The sequence below is a fragment of the Ursus maritimus genome, unplaced genomic scaffold (assembly GCF_017311325.1).
Source record: "Ursus maritimus isolate PB19 unplaced genomic scaffold, ASM1731132v1 scaffold_5, whole genome shotgun sequence".
Taxonomy (NCBI): domain Eukaryota; kingdom Metazoa; phylum Chordata; class Mammalia; order Carnivora; family Ursidae; genus Ursus; species Ursus maritimus.
In genome coordinates, this window is record NW_024426663.1 from 27,415,450 (window position 1) to 27,430,914 (window position 15,465).

At 43.3% G+C, this 15,465-nt stretch overlaps 1 protein-coding gene across 1 annotated transcript in view; it reads left to right on the top strand.

Annotated features, from left to right (window-relative positions):
* SERINC5 (serine incorporator 5) overlaps positions 1-15,465 on the top strand; it is a 102,956-nt gene that overhangs the window by 79,361 nt on the left and 8,130 nt on the right. Inside the window, exons 6-9 of the mRNA XM_040622140.1 lie at positions 775-986; positions 3,382-3,477; positions 6,873-6,999; positions 12,806-12,872. Coding sequence (XP_040478074.1) covers positions 775-986; positions 3,382-3,477; positions 6,873-6,999; positions 12,806-12,872 — 502 coding nt within the window. The remainder of the gene's footprint in view (positions 1-774; positions 987-3,381; positions 3,478-6,872; positions 7,000-12,805; positions 12,873-15,465) is intronic.

Genomic DNA, 15,465 nt, shown 5'->3' on the forward strand with positions numbered 1-15,465 from the left:
CTCCCTCTTGTCCGTCCTTAGTGGTTTTGAACGCTCTTTTTTGTTGTTGTTCTAATTTCTATAGGTTGTTAAACCACCACTTATTTCTCCCGTCCCTTTTTTAATATTTATATAAACTAGAAAGCAAATTAATCTCTCTTCTTTAAGTTTCTTATTGTAAATCCCATGAGAATTTCTCCTCCTTTCCTAGCGGCTTTTATTCTCCTCCCAGTGTCCCTTCATGTGCGTGGCATGGTTTTGGGGAGGCAGTACCACTGTAGGTGCCCCTGTGCCGCAGAGCGCTGAAGGGGCCGAGGCCAGCCAGGGTTTCTGTGAGTGAGGGTCGCTTGCTGCTTCTCTCCCTGAGGAGAGGCGGCGGCACGTGCGGGCTCCGTGTGCAGTGGGAACACGTGAGGAGAACGCCGTCTACGAGCCACTGTTTTTTAAGACCTGCCGAAGCCGACCCCAGGGTACTTCCTATTCAGAATGGGGGGGGGGGGGAGTCCGGTCTGTGGGTGTGCATTTTCGTTGCTGAACACACATAAAACCAGAATGCTTTAGTGCTTGGAAAACGTTCTGAGCCTGACCTGAGACTGGTCTGCGCGTTTTACCTGCACCTCCTGCCTTGGCTGGTGTGTCACTGTGGTGAGAGGGTCGGTGTTCGGGACGACCGGGTGTGTGACGGCCTGGGCCTGAGAGCGCCCTGAAAGCCTGCGGGCCGGTGAGTGTGGTCGGAGAGCGGGGGCTTCATGGACTTGTCTTCTCTCCCCCCCCTCCCCGCTCGTGGAGAAACAGGACTGCAGGCACGGCTACCAACAAGCTGTGGTACGCCGCTCTGGCGTTCGTGACACTCGTCATGTACTCCGTGGCCGCCGGGGGCTTGATTTTGATGGCGGTGTTTTATACCCAGAAAGAAGGCTGCCTGGAAAACAAAATTCTCCTGGGGCTGAACGGGGGCCTGTGTCTGCTCATTTCAGTGGTAGCCATCTTGCCCTGCGTCCAAAATCGTAAGCACAGTTTTTTCCCTTCCTCCTTATTTATATGTTGTTGTGTGTAAATTTGAGCAAAACCTCATGTTTTTAGTTGTGTTTTTAAATTATGGTCTTTTCCTTAATTTACCGTGGACAGGTCGGCCAGAGGAAGGGTGGGACTGCAGTCTCCTCTTCATGTCGCACACTTGGGCTGAATGTGATAGTTGGCACGCCCCATGTCAAGAGAGATATGAACATAGTGAAGTCAATAAATAGGAAGATAGATGCTACCATTATTAAATAATGTATTACAAGGAGCCGTTAAATGGAAGATGGCTTGAGTGTATATTCAGTTCTTCCCTATAATCCCTGTGTAAAACTTGAATGAGAAGGCTCCAGAAGGAGCTCTTTCTGGACTCATCTTTCACCCAAGGCCTCTGGGTCAGAAGTCAGGGACCGTGTGGTCTAGGAGTCAAGAAGCAGGAAATCCAGTCTGGCTGAGCCAGCAGCTGGCCCCACGAGCTAACCTTCCTCAGGCCCAAGTCCTTTCTCAGCAAAGCCAACAGAAATCTGTAAACCTTCCTGGCTCAAGGTTGTTTCAAAGACAAATGGAGGAGGGGCGCCTGTCTCAGTCAGTAGAGCATGTGACTCTTGATCTCGGGGTCAAGAGTTCGAGCCCCACGTTGGGCATAGAGCTTACTTAAAAACAAACAAAAAACCCACAAAGGCGAAAAGAAAGAAATAATGGGATTTGAAAGTGCTTTAGAAAGTACAGGCTTGAGTTCTCTTTTATAAACAATTTCTGATGTCTTAAGCCAGAATACCACCTTTGCTTATAGAAAGAAGTATTCATGGTCTAATTTTCTTGAAGGTATCTTACTCTACAGGTGATGAAATGCAAATGATATCCAGGTTTCTAATAGGAAAAGGAAAAGGTGGCCAGTAATTTGTAGCCCCTCAAATCATTTCTAAAATGGTGATTTAAAAAGTGAACCAGTCTTGGGGTGCCTGGCTGACTCCATCCCAATTAGAAGAGTGTGTGACTCTCGATCTCGGGGTCATGAGTTCAGGTCTCATGTTGGGTATAGAGATTACAAAATTAAGTAAATAAACTTAAAAAAAAGTGAACTAGTATTGAATAATTTAAAGGTTTTCTGGTACTGAAAATTTCAAGTACATTACTGAAATTGAGAGTCCTAATCTCCTAGTCCCTTTAACTGATCAGTTAAGAATTTCCTAAAACATACTAGTATTCAGATTAAACTACCATTTGGGTTAAATCCTATTTTTTAAAATAGTTATAATATTTTGAAATATTTGGTTTAATGCCATTAGTTGCTAAAGTTAATCTTATTCCCATGCCAAAGAGCAACATTATAAAAGACTATTTCTAAAGCTTTATTGGTTAGTACAATTTATTTTATTTTTATTTATTTATTTTTTAAAGATTTTATTTATTTGGGGGGGGGGCAAGCATGAGTGGGGTTTATTTTTATTTATTTATTTTTTAAAGATTTTATTTATTTGGGGGGGGGCAAGCATGAGTGGGAGGCAGAGGGAGAAGGAGAAGCAGACTTCCAGATCAGCAGGGAGCCTGATGTGAGGCTCAATCCCAGAACCCTGGGATCATGACCCAAGCTGAAGGCAGATGCTTAACTGGCTGAACCACCCAGGCTCCCTGGTAGTACAATTTAGTAATTAAAACTCGAAACAAATTTAATCAGAAGGAAGACTGGATGAACAAAATCCTTTCGTGTAGGCAGGTGGTTGAAAATTCCACCAACAAATGATAAATCCTTTTTGTCATATCCTGGTTACTCTGAATGATTGAAGCAGTTTAATTTAAATATTATAACATATGAAAGCTCTTCCCTCAATGAATGCTGAGCCCTAGTGCCTTCTTCTTTGACCTGAACTGGTATTCCCAAAGGTTTTTGGGTTTTCTTTTTTTGGTGTATTGATAGATCGAGCTTTTTTCCACTATCATGGACTTTAAGTGTCTGATGGCTTTGGAAAATCTGGAATCCATGCCCTATGAAATCTGTCTCCCATTTTCTTCACTAAGCCACGTGGTCTCACAAATAATGATGGTGAATTTTCTTCTGAGGTCTGAAGATTTAAGAGCTAGTGTTCACGAACCTCAGGACTAGGCAGTATGTTTAAGTACAGCTCTTTTTAAAATAACGTGGTGGTGGAGAACTCGGCAGAACCTGGCTTCTCTAAAATAACACAGTTAAGCTCAGTGTATAATTCCATCCCCTTCCCTGTCTTTTTAGTGTTGTTTGGAAAATGTTATTGACCTCTTCTTTCCTTTAAAGATGGGGGCCCAAGTTTGAGGAGTATCATTTGGGGATGGGCACCTATTTTTTTAGGCTTTCATATTTTTGAAATTTAAAACACTGTGTTAAAATCTGTCACTTTGATTTTCCAGGACAGCCCCATTCGGGGTTACTACAGTCAGGGCTCATAAGCTGCTACGTGACGTATCTCACTTTCTCGGCTCTGTCCAGCAAACCTGTAGAAGTAGGTAAGCCAGCCTGCCTTCTTAGGGAGTGCGTGTTTGCTGTGTGAGTATTTCATTGTGGAGGAAGGAATATGTCTTTACTGAGCTGTTGTTTAGAATGTCAAAGATGCAATAAATCAGAAGAGATGATCTAGATTTTTCACTAAATAAAGTCCTTAACGTCTGATATGAAAATGAAAATTTCTTCTTCTGAGTCTTCTCACTGTGTAGGGAAGACAGGAACAAAGATGGGCTGTTGAGTTTGCTTTGGGGCCTAATCTGCATTTTCCTGCTCTGTGTTTTCAAGGAACATTATTATGTTTTGCTTATTTTGCATTGTCTTTTTCGTTGGTTATTAATTTACTTTTGTTTAGGTGGTCATCTCTCTGACTGTAAGAGAGAGTGGGAAGAACGTGGGAGTGGGAAGCAGGAGACAGGATTTGAGCCCAGCTCTAACACTGGCTGACTGTGTGACCTTGAATTGCGCTTCTTAAATAATGTTTATTTCTAGAGACAACAGAACATGCATGAGCTTGGGAGTCAGACCTCCTGGGTTTATAGCTTGGTTCTGCCATTTCAATAACTTGTAGAAGGTTATTTACCTCTCTCTGCCTAGATACCTTGTCTTTAAGGATTCTAATTATTATTTTAACAAGGTAATTAAATAAGATTCCTATTTTATAGGGTGGTTTTTAAAGAATTCAATGAGCGTGTATGTGTGTATGAATATATATGTTCCTGGCGGGTCGTGGGTACGCTATAAGGGTTAGCTATTATTATTGTAGAGTGGTTGTAATGATTATTTGAGAACTGTAAGAGCCCTATTATATTATGAATTGTTATTATCTGAGCCCCTTGCCAGTAAAAGACCAAAAGACCATTTCTTATTTTGATTTCTGAACTCATTATATTTCACCGTCTGTATCACTTCTGTGATATATAAATGTGTCTATAAATGTATAATGTATATACACATAAGTATATATAAATGTGTGTATGTTTGGGTACATTTGATCATGTATAAATCAAGTTAAATAAATGTGCTATCTTTTCTCTGGAATAGGAAATTAAAGGTGTTTTCCTTTTTTAAATGTAGAAAGTAAATGCAAAGATAATTCTGAAAGTTTTGTATACATGCTATTATGTGTATGAGTCTTGTCTTTTAACTATTTATTGTGCAAAGTGATACAGTTTTAGGTCATATTAAGTATAGTCTATCCTGGATTTAATTTTTTTTTTTTTTTTAAATAGCCCTATCTTGACTCTGTGTTTGTTTAGGTCTAGTTTCTTTAAGGCTTTCTTTTACAACTATTAATTTCGGTTTTAACGTAATGAGGTTTTTGGCTAGAGTGTTTTTCTCTTAAATGGCAGGTATCACTTATAATTAACAGAAAATTTACTTTTAATTTTAGGTGGTACTACTTAAATAGAAAAGTTCATATTTTGGTCAGTTAAAAAATTTTTTTTCATTGGCCTAAGAATAAAGATTCCTTACACCACAGCACACACAGTTATTTTTGCTGTCTCAAATGTGGGTGCCAGTAATAATTGTAGTCTGTCTTCTAATACTTAGAATGTGCGTGTTTGTAAAAGGGGTTTTATTTTATTTGTTTATTTAGGGAGGGGGGAGAGGGTGAGGGAGAGAGAGAATCCCAAGCAAGCTCCATGCCCAGCGTGAAGCCTGATGTGGGGCTTGATCTCACAACCCGGAGATCATGACCTGAGCCAAAATCAAGAGTTGGACGCCTAACCACCTGAGCCACCCAGGCACCCCAGCTCTTGAAATTTTTAAGAAATCAGAAAACATCAGGGTGTTCCCAGGTCACACACTATTTTTTTTTAAACCTTTTTTTTTTTTTAAGAGATTTTATTTTTAAGTAGTCTCTACACCCAGTGTGGGGCTTGAACTCACAACTCTGAGATCAAGAGTTGCATGTGTTTGTGTTTAGCCCTTATTTTTATTATTCATTTTTTTAAAAGTAGGCTCCATGCCCAACGTGGGGCTTGACCTCATGACCCTGAGATCAGGAGTCACATGTTCTACCGACTGAGCCTGCCAGGCGACCCACACACGCTATTTTTCCCCCCACCTTTGCCTGGGTAGTTTTATTCTCTTCTGTGGGTGTCAGCAATGTCCTTAGACTGTAATTTGAAACTCTCAGAAAGCACATACCTGAATATTGTCACATTTCTTTACATCGTGATTCAGTAACTATTAACCAGTTACACCTATTAAATACAGTGAACAAAATGATATGTTTGTATTGTTCCCTTGTAAACAGAGCTTTTGTGCACGATAGTAACAAATGGACTTAATACATACTACAGTATCGTTGAGAATGGAACTTCTCCTTAAGTAATTCCCCTGTTTATAAATAAACTGACTTTTTTATTAGCACTGTAGATTTAGTACATTTACAGACCAGATCAATAAAAAGAAACAAAAAAGAAACAAGACATATATATTTTTTAAAACAAAATTTAGAGGGGTAGTGCCTGGCTGGCTCAGTTGGTAGAGTATGTGATTCTTGATCTTGGGGTTGTGAGTTCAAGCCCTTTGTTGGCTATAGAGATTACTTAAAAATAAAATCTTCTTTCGTTTTTTGGGTTTTTTTGAGATTTTTGTTTACGTGTTTGAGAGAGAGAGTGAGGAGAGAGAACACGAGCTGTTGCGGGGGGAAGGTAGGGAGAGAGAGAAGCAGACTTCCCACTGAACAGGGAACCTGACGTGGGGCTCAGGCTTGGAACTCCAGGATCATGACCTGAGCCCAAGGCAGGCACTTAACCGACTGAGCCACCCAGACGTCCCCTTAAAAATAAAAACTTAAAGAAAAAAAGAAAGTGTAGAGAAAGGGACCATAATGGGAGACCCTTCCTGGGACAGGAGGTAAGAAGTAAGCAAAGGATAATGGCATCACGACCATCCTCTTCCTGACAGTAAAGGGACTTCGCATCCGGGTAGAGGCTTTGGACAAGGCGGCAGTCGTGCCGCCATACGTATTTGGTTGTTGCGTAGCCTCGACACGCTTCCAGAGAGGACAGACACGGCGGAAACTCAAGAATGTCTGCATACTACCTCTGTTCAGAGCCTGCCCAGTCAACTGAAAAATGGATCTCGTTTTACTTTTCACACGTGTTTGAAGAGTACTGAAAAGAGCGAGACCCTACGGCACGGAGGAACCGTGTGGCACTCAGCTGGAATCTGAGGGTCTTGTTCGAAGAGGCTGCGTAGGTGGGGGGGGGGGTGCTTTGAAATAGCAGCAATCTAGTCTGAGTTCAGTGGGACCGTAGATATAGAGAAGTTTCCAACGATAAGCCTTCACTCTTCTAAGCTACCCGAATTTTCCCCAAGTGAATGCGTCCGTGAGCTACAACAGGCTTTTCCAATTAACTGTGATTACTTTGTTTTTCCTTGTAAGCGCTAGATGAGCACGGCAAGAATGTGACGATCTGCGTGCCAGACTTTGGTCAGGACCTGTACAGAGACGAAAACCTGGTTACTGGACTGGGCACCACTCTCTTGTTCGTGTGCATCTTATATTCATGGTAAGTCTTAGCAGATACTTGAGGCGTTAACAGCACAGAGAAAAATGTAAGTAAGCTTTAGCAACGGCGAAAACAAATCCCATCTGAGGAAGAGGGAAAGTAGCTTGAAGTAAAAAGCGCGTGTCACAGCCTCCGACTTCAGTGTTCGGACTTCATTCTTTACTCGTATTTATACGGGTAACTATACTAGGTCTGCAGCACATCGCCACCCTTGAGGAAAGGGTTGCACACTAGTCGCTAAAGCAGTATCGGAGGGCGAGGGAGTACAAAGTGGGGGAGAAATGGTATGTGCCAGCGCGTTTGGCAGCTTTCTGATCCACGGGAAATACCACTTGTTCTGCTGCTGATGGATAGAGTACAAAGCAGTACATACATGGTCATTTTGTGCTTGGCCCAAGAAAGACAGGAAACGTCCCTTTTCTTTTATGCTGAAACCCACAGTGCTGTTAAAGCTGTATTTCACATGCTCGTTCGTGGTGGGGTTGGTGCCACCTTTATTTGGAATGTTTAAGAGATTGCCCGAGGAAGAAAAGTAACGGGTAGAAATGCTTAGTTACTGATTCTGAGTACATATTTCACTGATAATTAAGCTTCTCTTTGGCGATGACCTTTCCATGGATAGGTTTTACTTTGGGGTTTTATGTTTTATTTGTTATGTTTCAATGTATAAAAATTTCGACTTGTCATAGGTGTATTACGGCCTTCCTGTGGCGGAAACGGAAGAACCCTGGGCGTTTAGCTTATGTAAATACGATGTCTTTCTGTGCAGGCTAGTGTTGTCTCGTATACCTCTCACACTCCCTCCTGTTAGAGAGGGACCTGTAGGCAGACGTTTTGGAGACGCAGGAACTGGGTACTTTCTCAGTCACGTGTCAGGCCACGAAGTGCTTGCTTGGTTGCCGGTGGTTGTCCCAGTGAGGGTTCCATAACATTGGTTCTCACACTGTCCCCGACCCAGTGGCAGATCCTCCTTGCAGCGGAAAGGACCTCGGTGACCACGTCTGGCCTTTCCTTTTTGTTAATTCCATAGTTGTTCGCTGCATACCAACTAGACCCAAAGCAGTGGGTGGGATTTGGGCCCAAGTCAGTGAATGTTGTCAGGAAAACCATGAAGCCGCCCAAATTGTGAATGCTGATTCTCAGCTCTTCTTTTTCTGAGTAAGCTTTTCCTTCCTGAGTCTGTTTTTATTGGGCTTCAGGGGGAAATGGCAGCAGCATGGCTAATTCCATCATTTATCCCTCAGGTTTTTTCTCTATTGGCATGTAAAAAATATTGTGAATTATGTGAGGAGAAAGTAGATGACTAATGAGGCCCCGTATCACACAAGCGCCCCCGGAGCTTCCAGGTTCGTGCAGGGCCCCCCTTGTGTGGATGCTGCTTTCCGTCCCCCCCTTCCAGCAGCACCACGGTGTCGCAGCCTAATGACTAGCATTCAGCAACACCGGTTATTGGCACTTAAACAGATTTCAAGGAGCTACGGTCAGTTTTGAAAATTGTTCTCCTTTGGGAATATCAAACCAGTTACACCAGCCTCCACTGGAGCCCCTGAATTCCAAAAGAGGTGAGGTTTTCTTATCTCTCACTCATGAGTGGCAGTGAAAATCTGATGGGGTGAAAATTCCATGCTGCCAGGTAGCCCCATGTGGTAGGTCTGTCCACATACTGAGTAGCAAATCTCAGCCCTGTTTTATCTAAGCAGCAAACACTTTTTCTCATGTGTGATCAGGCATTCAGCAACCCACAAAAACAGATGATTTTATTCTGTCAAATATCTGTGTGGGTTTTTTAGTGATACAAAAACAAACAAAAGAAATGGTACCTCACTATAAGACAGTGGTGATTTTTTTCTGTATATATAAACACAACTGTATTTTATTTTTATTATTTTTTAAAAGATTTTATTCATTTGAGAGAGGGAGAGAGCGTGCACGAGCAGGGGGTAGCAGCAGAGGCAGAGGGAGAAGCAGACTCCCCTGCTGAGCAGGGAGCCCGACGCAGGGTTCGATCCCAGGACCCCAGGATCATGACCTGAGCCGAAGGCAGATGCTGAACCAACTGAGCCACCCAGGAGCCCCATCCTTTTTTTTTTTAAAGGTATATCTGGAATTCTTTTATTTATTTATTTATTTATTTTTATTTTTAGGTAATCTCTACACCCAATATGGGGCTTGAACTCACAACCCCCAGATGAAGAGTTGCATGCTCTTCTGACTGAGTCAGCTGGGTGCCCAGGAATATCTAGAATTCTTGATAGAAATTGTAGGAAGCCTGAAGATGGCGTAGTGTGAACGTTACATGTTTTCACTGAAAGTCCCAAGATTGCTTGGGTTTGGGGTTAACTTCTTTGTAAGGTCCTAGAAGGCTTACTGTGCTATCTCCTCACCTGGAGCCAGCCAACCCCACCCTCCTTGAGTTTCCTGCTAGAGTGCTGGGAGAGGCAGGTTCGTAGTCATTTTTCCCCTGGGATTATTTGGAGTAAGGTACTTCACTGAGGTACAAGGATAAGCTGGATGACTTGCCTCATTTTATTATTAGGAGGTACTTGTGCTATAGTGGTCCTGGCCGTTTCAGTTTTAACTATGCTTATGAGGCAAATAATTATTATCTAAATGTTTAGGAATTTGAATATAAAATTGGAAAAACTAGGACTCTTTATTAAATGTCAACTTGCTAATTCAAAATGAAACATTCATGGCAATAGGGTAGACCGTGTACAAATGAGTACAAGGTTGGTAAGACAGAATTGGAGAGAAGATTGGCTTAAACTAAGAAGAGTTGGCAAATCATGGTATCTATTCTTTTGGTGTGTTCTGTGTCTGCTACCTTTATTTAAGAAAGGAGGACAAGTTAAGAGAAAAAAAAACATGGAGGAGGAGTATACAAGCTTTATTTTGAGAATCCTGCTGCTCCCTCACCTACCATCTAGAAATCTTCCTGGCTGTGCATTAGGGGGCATGTCAAGGCCTCCCCCCAGTTCACATAGGACTGTGGTCTCCTTTGGGAGCTGTGAGTCACCAGTTACACTGTGCATCGGGAACATGATGAAGTGAACTTCACACAAAGGGTGGGAATCGTCATGAGATCTCCCAAGGGCCCTGTAAGTTTGTCAGGGAGCAGAATCTGTGTTCCCCAACAGAAAAGTCTGGATGTGCTCTCTAGAGATTTTCTTTAGGGAAGTTTGGCAGGTCCCAAAGCAGCTGAAGCAGGTGCAGAGAGCCACCTGCATTTTTGAATCATTCTGCCAATATGGAAGAGGCCCTGGGCATGGCGGGGGGTGGGGGGAACGACAGTTTTTTGTTTGTCACAATAACTGCAAGGAACTGCTGGTTTCTTGTGAGTGGGGGCTAAAGATAGTCAACGGGCTATGACTTGTGGGTACGGTGAAGCCCTGTCCCAACCAAATGCGGTCAGTCCTCTTCACACCCCACAAGAAGCAGTAGGTGAAAGTTGCTCCTGCCTTAGCCCTGGAAGGGAAGAGGTTCTGCGTAATCCGGGAATTGTTTAGCAACATGTCTTGCACTCACCAAACAGAGGGATCTGAGTGATAGAATGCAGACAATAAGAATGTCCTAGGCTTTTAAGGCATTTGTAAAAACAATGTTTCCTTGGTAATTGCAAGAAGAGTATTTTGTGGGTGGAGGCCATGACTGAATTATAATATTTTATAGTGGCATCTACTTGTAGAAGTCCTCTGTCATTAATGATGAACTGAATACAGGTATTTATTTATGTATTTTCAAAATTAAATTCAATTAATATATAATGCATTATTAGTTTCAGAGGTAGAGGTCAGTGATTCATCAGTCGTATATAACACTCAGTGCTCATTATATCACACGGCCTCCTTGATGCCCATCACCCAGTCACCCCATCCCCCACTCCCTCCCCTCCAGCAACCCTCAGTTTGTTTCCTATAGTTTCCTATATGTTTCTTATGGTTTGCCTTCCTCCCTGACTTCATCCTGTTTTATTTTTCCTTCCCTTCCCCTATGATCCTCTGTCTTGTTTCTTAAATGCCACATATGAGTGAGATCATATGATAATTGTCTTTCTCTGACTGATTTATTTCGCTTAGCATAATACCCTCTAGTTCATTCACGACATTACAAATGGTGAGATTCTGGTTTTTTTGATGGCTGAGTAATTGAATACAGGTATTTGGAAATAAGACCAAAAGCTTCCCTATTTAATGCTCTCTGATGATGGAAGGAAGGTGACAGAGGTGCCACAATCAAAAGCTTGTTTTTCTTAAAACCATTTTTTTCCAAAGAATTTACAAAAGTGCAGTATTTGGGCACCTGGGTGGCTCAGTTGGTTAAGCAGCTGCCTTTGGCTCAGGTCATGATCCTGGAATCCCAGGGTAGAGTCCGCATCGGGCTCCCTGCTTAGCAGGGAGTCTGCTTCTCCCTCTGACCCTCTCGCAGCTCATGCTCTCTCTCTCTCTCATTCTCTCTCAAATAAATAAATAAAATCTTTAAAAAGTGCAGTATTTTTTCTAACCTTTTTAAAGAAGGAATATCATCTTTTAGGTGCAAATCACAGATAATCGATCTTTTTCTAAAAAGTTACATTTTCCTTCACGGAAATGATGCGCTATATTAAATCATAATTCACACGTGGAAAATACAGCACGCTCTTACATGCAGGGGCGAGGTGTATGTGTTTCTTGGGTGCACCGCCATTGGGAAGTATCTCTAAAATTCCTCTGATGAGGCTCGAAGTCAGAAATCAGGAGCGGTTGGGCCTCGGTCAGCATCCATCCGTTCCGAGCAGAAGTGAAAGTGATGCTATTGGACTTGAGTGGCCCATGAAAGAAGCGATGTGCTTGGATCCCAGAGGACCTTTTTGTGAGGAAGGCTTTTTATCGTTTATTTGCATTTCATTGATCTCTTCTCTCTTCGAGAAAGGATGAGAAGGAGCAGAGAAGGCAGTGTTGCCTCGTGGGGTTTATTTGGTTGAAATGAGTCTGCTAATTCCACTTCTCCCATGGCCACGCCCCCACCCGCCCCCAGGCTGGCACAGAGGATGCTTGCCGTGCTAGAGGTTAGGGATTGTTGTCTTTTTCACTGAGTCCCCAGGACTTAGAACAGGTCCTGACATAGGCCCTCAGTAAATATTTGCTAAATGAATTAATAGAGTTACCTGGAACCCTGAGGAGTGTATATATTTCCATTTGCTTAAAATGTTCCCTTTTTCTCCCCAGAAGAAATGCCTTTTTTACCCCTATAAGCCAGATTTTATAAGCTCTCTGGGTATAGGGAGAATGGTGGGAAGAATTTTTTTTTTTTTTTTTAATCACACTGACAGCCACTCTGTTGAATTTCCAAACAGAAAACCTTGTTCTGTGAGAGGCTGGTTATCACAGTAAATAGCTGTGATCTTTGCTTTCCATGCCCTTGCTTTTTTTTTTTTTTTTAATGCTGTCTCTGGGTTCTTTCCTTGGTTTTGATCCCTTCTAAGTGAGACTACTCAAAAGTTGGGGAAAGATAAAAGGAAAATCAGAAAATCCTTTTGGCTTGGTGTTGGAGGGAGGAGAGTGAAAACCAAGATAATAGGACCGAAAGATATCTTACTTCTTTATCGACAAACTTCTCTTTGCTTAAAATGATCTAATGCAGTCTATGTAAAAAGACATCAACTGTAGAATTGGTCAGTCGGTTTTGGGGTAAAGTGGGATATTGAAACAGGCGACTTCTTTGTAAGGAGCCGGAACTGGAGGGTGCCGTGAGCCTCTCCTGAGAGCTCTGGCCAGGTGGCTCTGCCCTTCCTCTGATGGGATGTAACGTGTGTTTGTTTGTTTCTTAGCTTGACATCAACGACAAGGTCAAGTTCTGATGCCCTGCAGGGGCGATACGCAGCTCCTGAACTAGAAGTAAGTTCATTTCCTTCCCTTGTCCTGCTTCATCTCAGAAGACCCATTTTTCAAGAAGGCTCTTTCTGTCTGTTTGCATCTTTATTGATCTGCATTCCATGATCCCATTTTTCTCAGGAAAGAATCCAGTTTTTGTACAGAAAAAAACAATGTCTTTTAGATGCGACGGGATTAAACTGAATCTTTGATTTTCCTCCAGCAAAATTAGCCTCCAGTGTGGCATTGCTGCCCATCACCCATCCAAGGCCTGGTTAGCTTTGTCGGGCTGCTCGCTGCGGTTTCCTTCCGTGTGTGTGTGTTTTAACTTCCAGTCCCTTCTTCTGTGTTACACCTGTCTGTGTCCTTCATACATAGTGTGACCATGAGGTTATGGGTAATAGCTGTTCTGAAGGAGGAAAAAAGATGGCGAAAGGACGGGGCAAGCATCTGCTCCATGCCGCACTGCTGAGCATTGCCTACACGTGAGCTTATTTAGCTGCCTCAGTTCCCCCAGGTGGGCACTTCACTGGGTAAGGAGCTGGGAACAGTAGGGGTCCGGAGAATCAGGGTGGTTAGCAGATGCCCAGTGGTCAGCAGAATGTCTGTTATTTCCTTACTTGTGCAAAAGTCTTTTGCTGGGGCCCTCAGTGGAACATCCACCAAGGTGAGAAAAGGGCTAATCCCATGGAGGCAGCCAGGAAAAGACTCAGCCCTGACCCCAAGAACGGAAGGAACACGGGATTCCAATGATGGCTGAGACTTAACAGCACTTGCTACGTGCCCGGCTCTGTGCTAAGCATTATATTTGTGGTTGCATTTCATCCTCGTAAAAACCCAGCGAGCGCTTTATCTCCATTTTTACAGAGGGGAGAGACAGAAAAGTTACTTAAACTTCTGATTTGCTGGCATGTGACCTGTGTACTCTGGCTCCAGAGTCCATGTTCCTGAGCACTGCTACCCGAGAGCTCAGCTGCCAGCTCCTGGCCCTGCTGCCGCCCCCAGCCCCAGACCGTGTCCTCGTAGCTTTCCCTGGATGGAGGAGCCCTGGTGTCTGTCCAAACATGGACACTCTTCTCTGCAGCTGGGTCGCTGGGGACGGTCTTTCCTGCACCTGACCTGGAGATAGTGAACATTATGAAGGGTTGTCAGTCTGCCAGAGGCATTCAACAGCTCTTTCTGTCCCTTAAAAAAGGAGAAAGCTGGGCTGAGTCTGAATAGGTTACTGCTTCTTACACAGAAGAGAATGGTCTCTAGAAGGCAGGCGTTTGTTCTCACCACGGCCGGGTGACCACCTGTGGAGTGGGTGCGCTCCGGCTTCAATATTCCTATTGTGTAGCGTGCAAACGCACAGAACAGCACGTCTCTGCATTAGATTTAAGAGGATGTTTTCCTTCTCATTCTACGGAAAATGTCCCAGTGTTTTTTTCTGAACTGGGGAGCATGCAAAACGGAAGTTGGTTTGCTGTCCTTGCATCACGTTTCACAGGATATACCTTTGAAGGAGAGAGTTAGTAGTTTCTTATGCTAAGTTATGCTTCAGAAGAACCAGGACCCCAGGGTACCATGTCTTGAGCCCTCTGAATGATCAGTGAATCTTAGACTGTGTCAACTTGATCCAAGATTCTGATCCAAGGAGTGTCCCTGATGTAGTAGGGAAACCGGGGCTTGGCCTGGAGGTGCATAAATGAGATGAAGGCTCGAGCTCTTATGTCCTTATCCCTGGCTCTGTGTTCTTTCTAGTAAAAATACTGTCAGCCAGAAAGTGCCAGGGACCCAGGACTTCCCAGCTGGTCTTGCTATGTATAATGTTTCTTTCTTTCTTTCTTTTTTTTTTTTTTTTTGAAGATTTTGTTTATTTATTTGAGAGTGAAAGAGAGAAAGCACAAGCAGGGGGAATGGCAGAGGGAGAAGCAGGGATCCTGATTCCCCGCTGAGCCAAGAGCCCAATGCGGGACTCGATCCCAGGACCCCGGGATCATGACCTGAGCCGAAGTCAGATGCCCAACCGACGGAGCCACCCAGGTGCTCCAATATGTAATGTTTCTTACTCTGTTTACCAGAGTCTTTATGAAATCATGTATTAATTTTTCATAATCCAATTTTTTTATTAGTTTATTGTTTTGAGTAGGTCAGAAACATGGTACAAAATTTAAAATGTGCCAAAGACTCTTCAAAGGAAAGCATCCCATCCATCTATCCCGGTCCCCAGCACCCCTGCCTCCGTAGAGGCAGACAGTTCAGCAGCCTGATTTCATAGGAAATGTAGGTGGGCCTCCTGCTTCCAGAGCTCTTAGCTTTACCATTTCTTTTTTTTTTTTCTTTTTTTTTTTTAAGATTTTATTTATTTATTCGACAGAGATAGAGACAGCCAGAGAGAGAGGGAACACAAGCAGGGGGAGTGGGAGAGGAAGAAGCAGGCTCATAGCGGAAGAGCCTGATGTGGGGCTCGATCCCAGAACGCCGGGATCACGCCCTGAGCCGAAGGCAGACGCTTAACCGCTGTGCCACCCAGGCGCCCCAGCTTTACCATTTCTGATTCTGCCAGCTCCACTGCCTTCTAGACCTCCCATGCCTAGACCTTTTTTTTTTTTTTAAAGATTTTATTTATTTGACA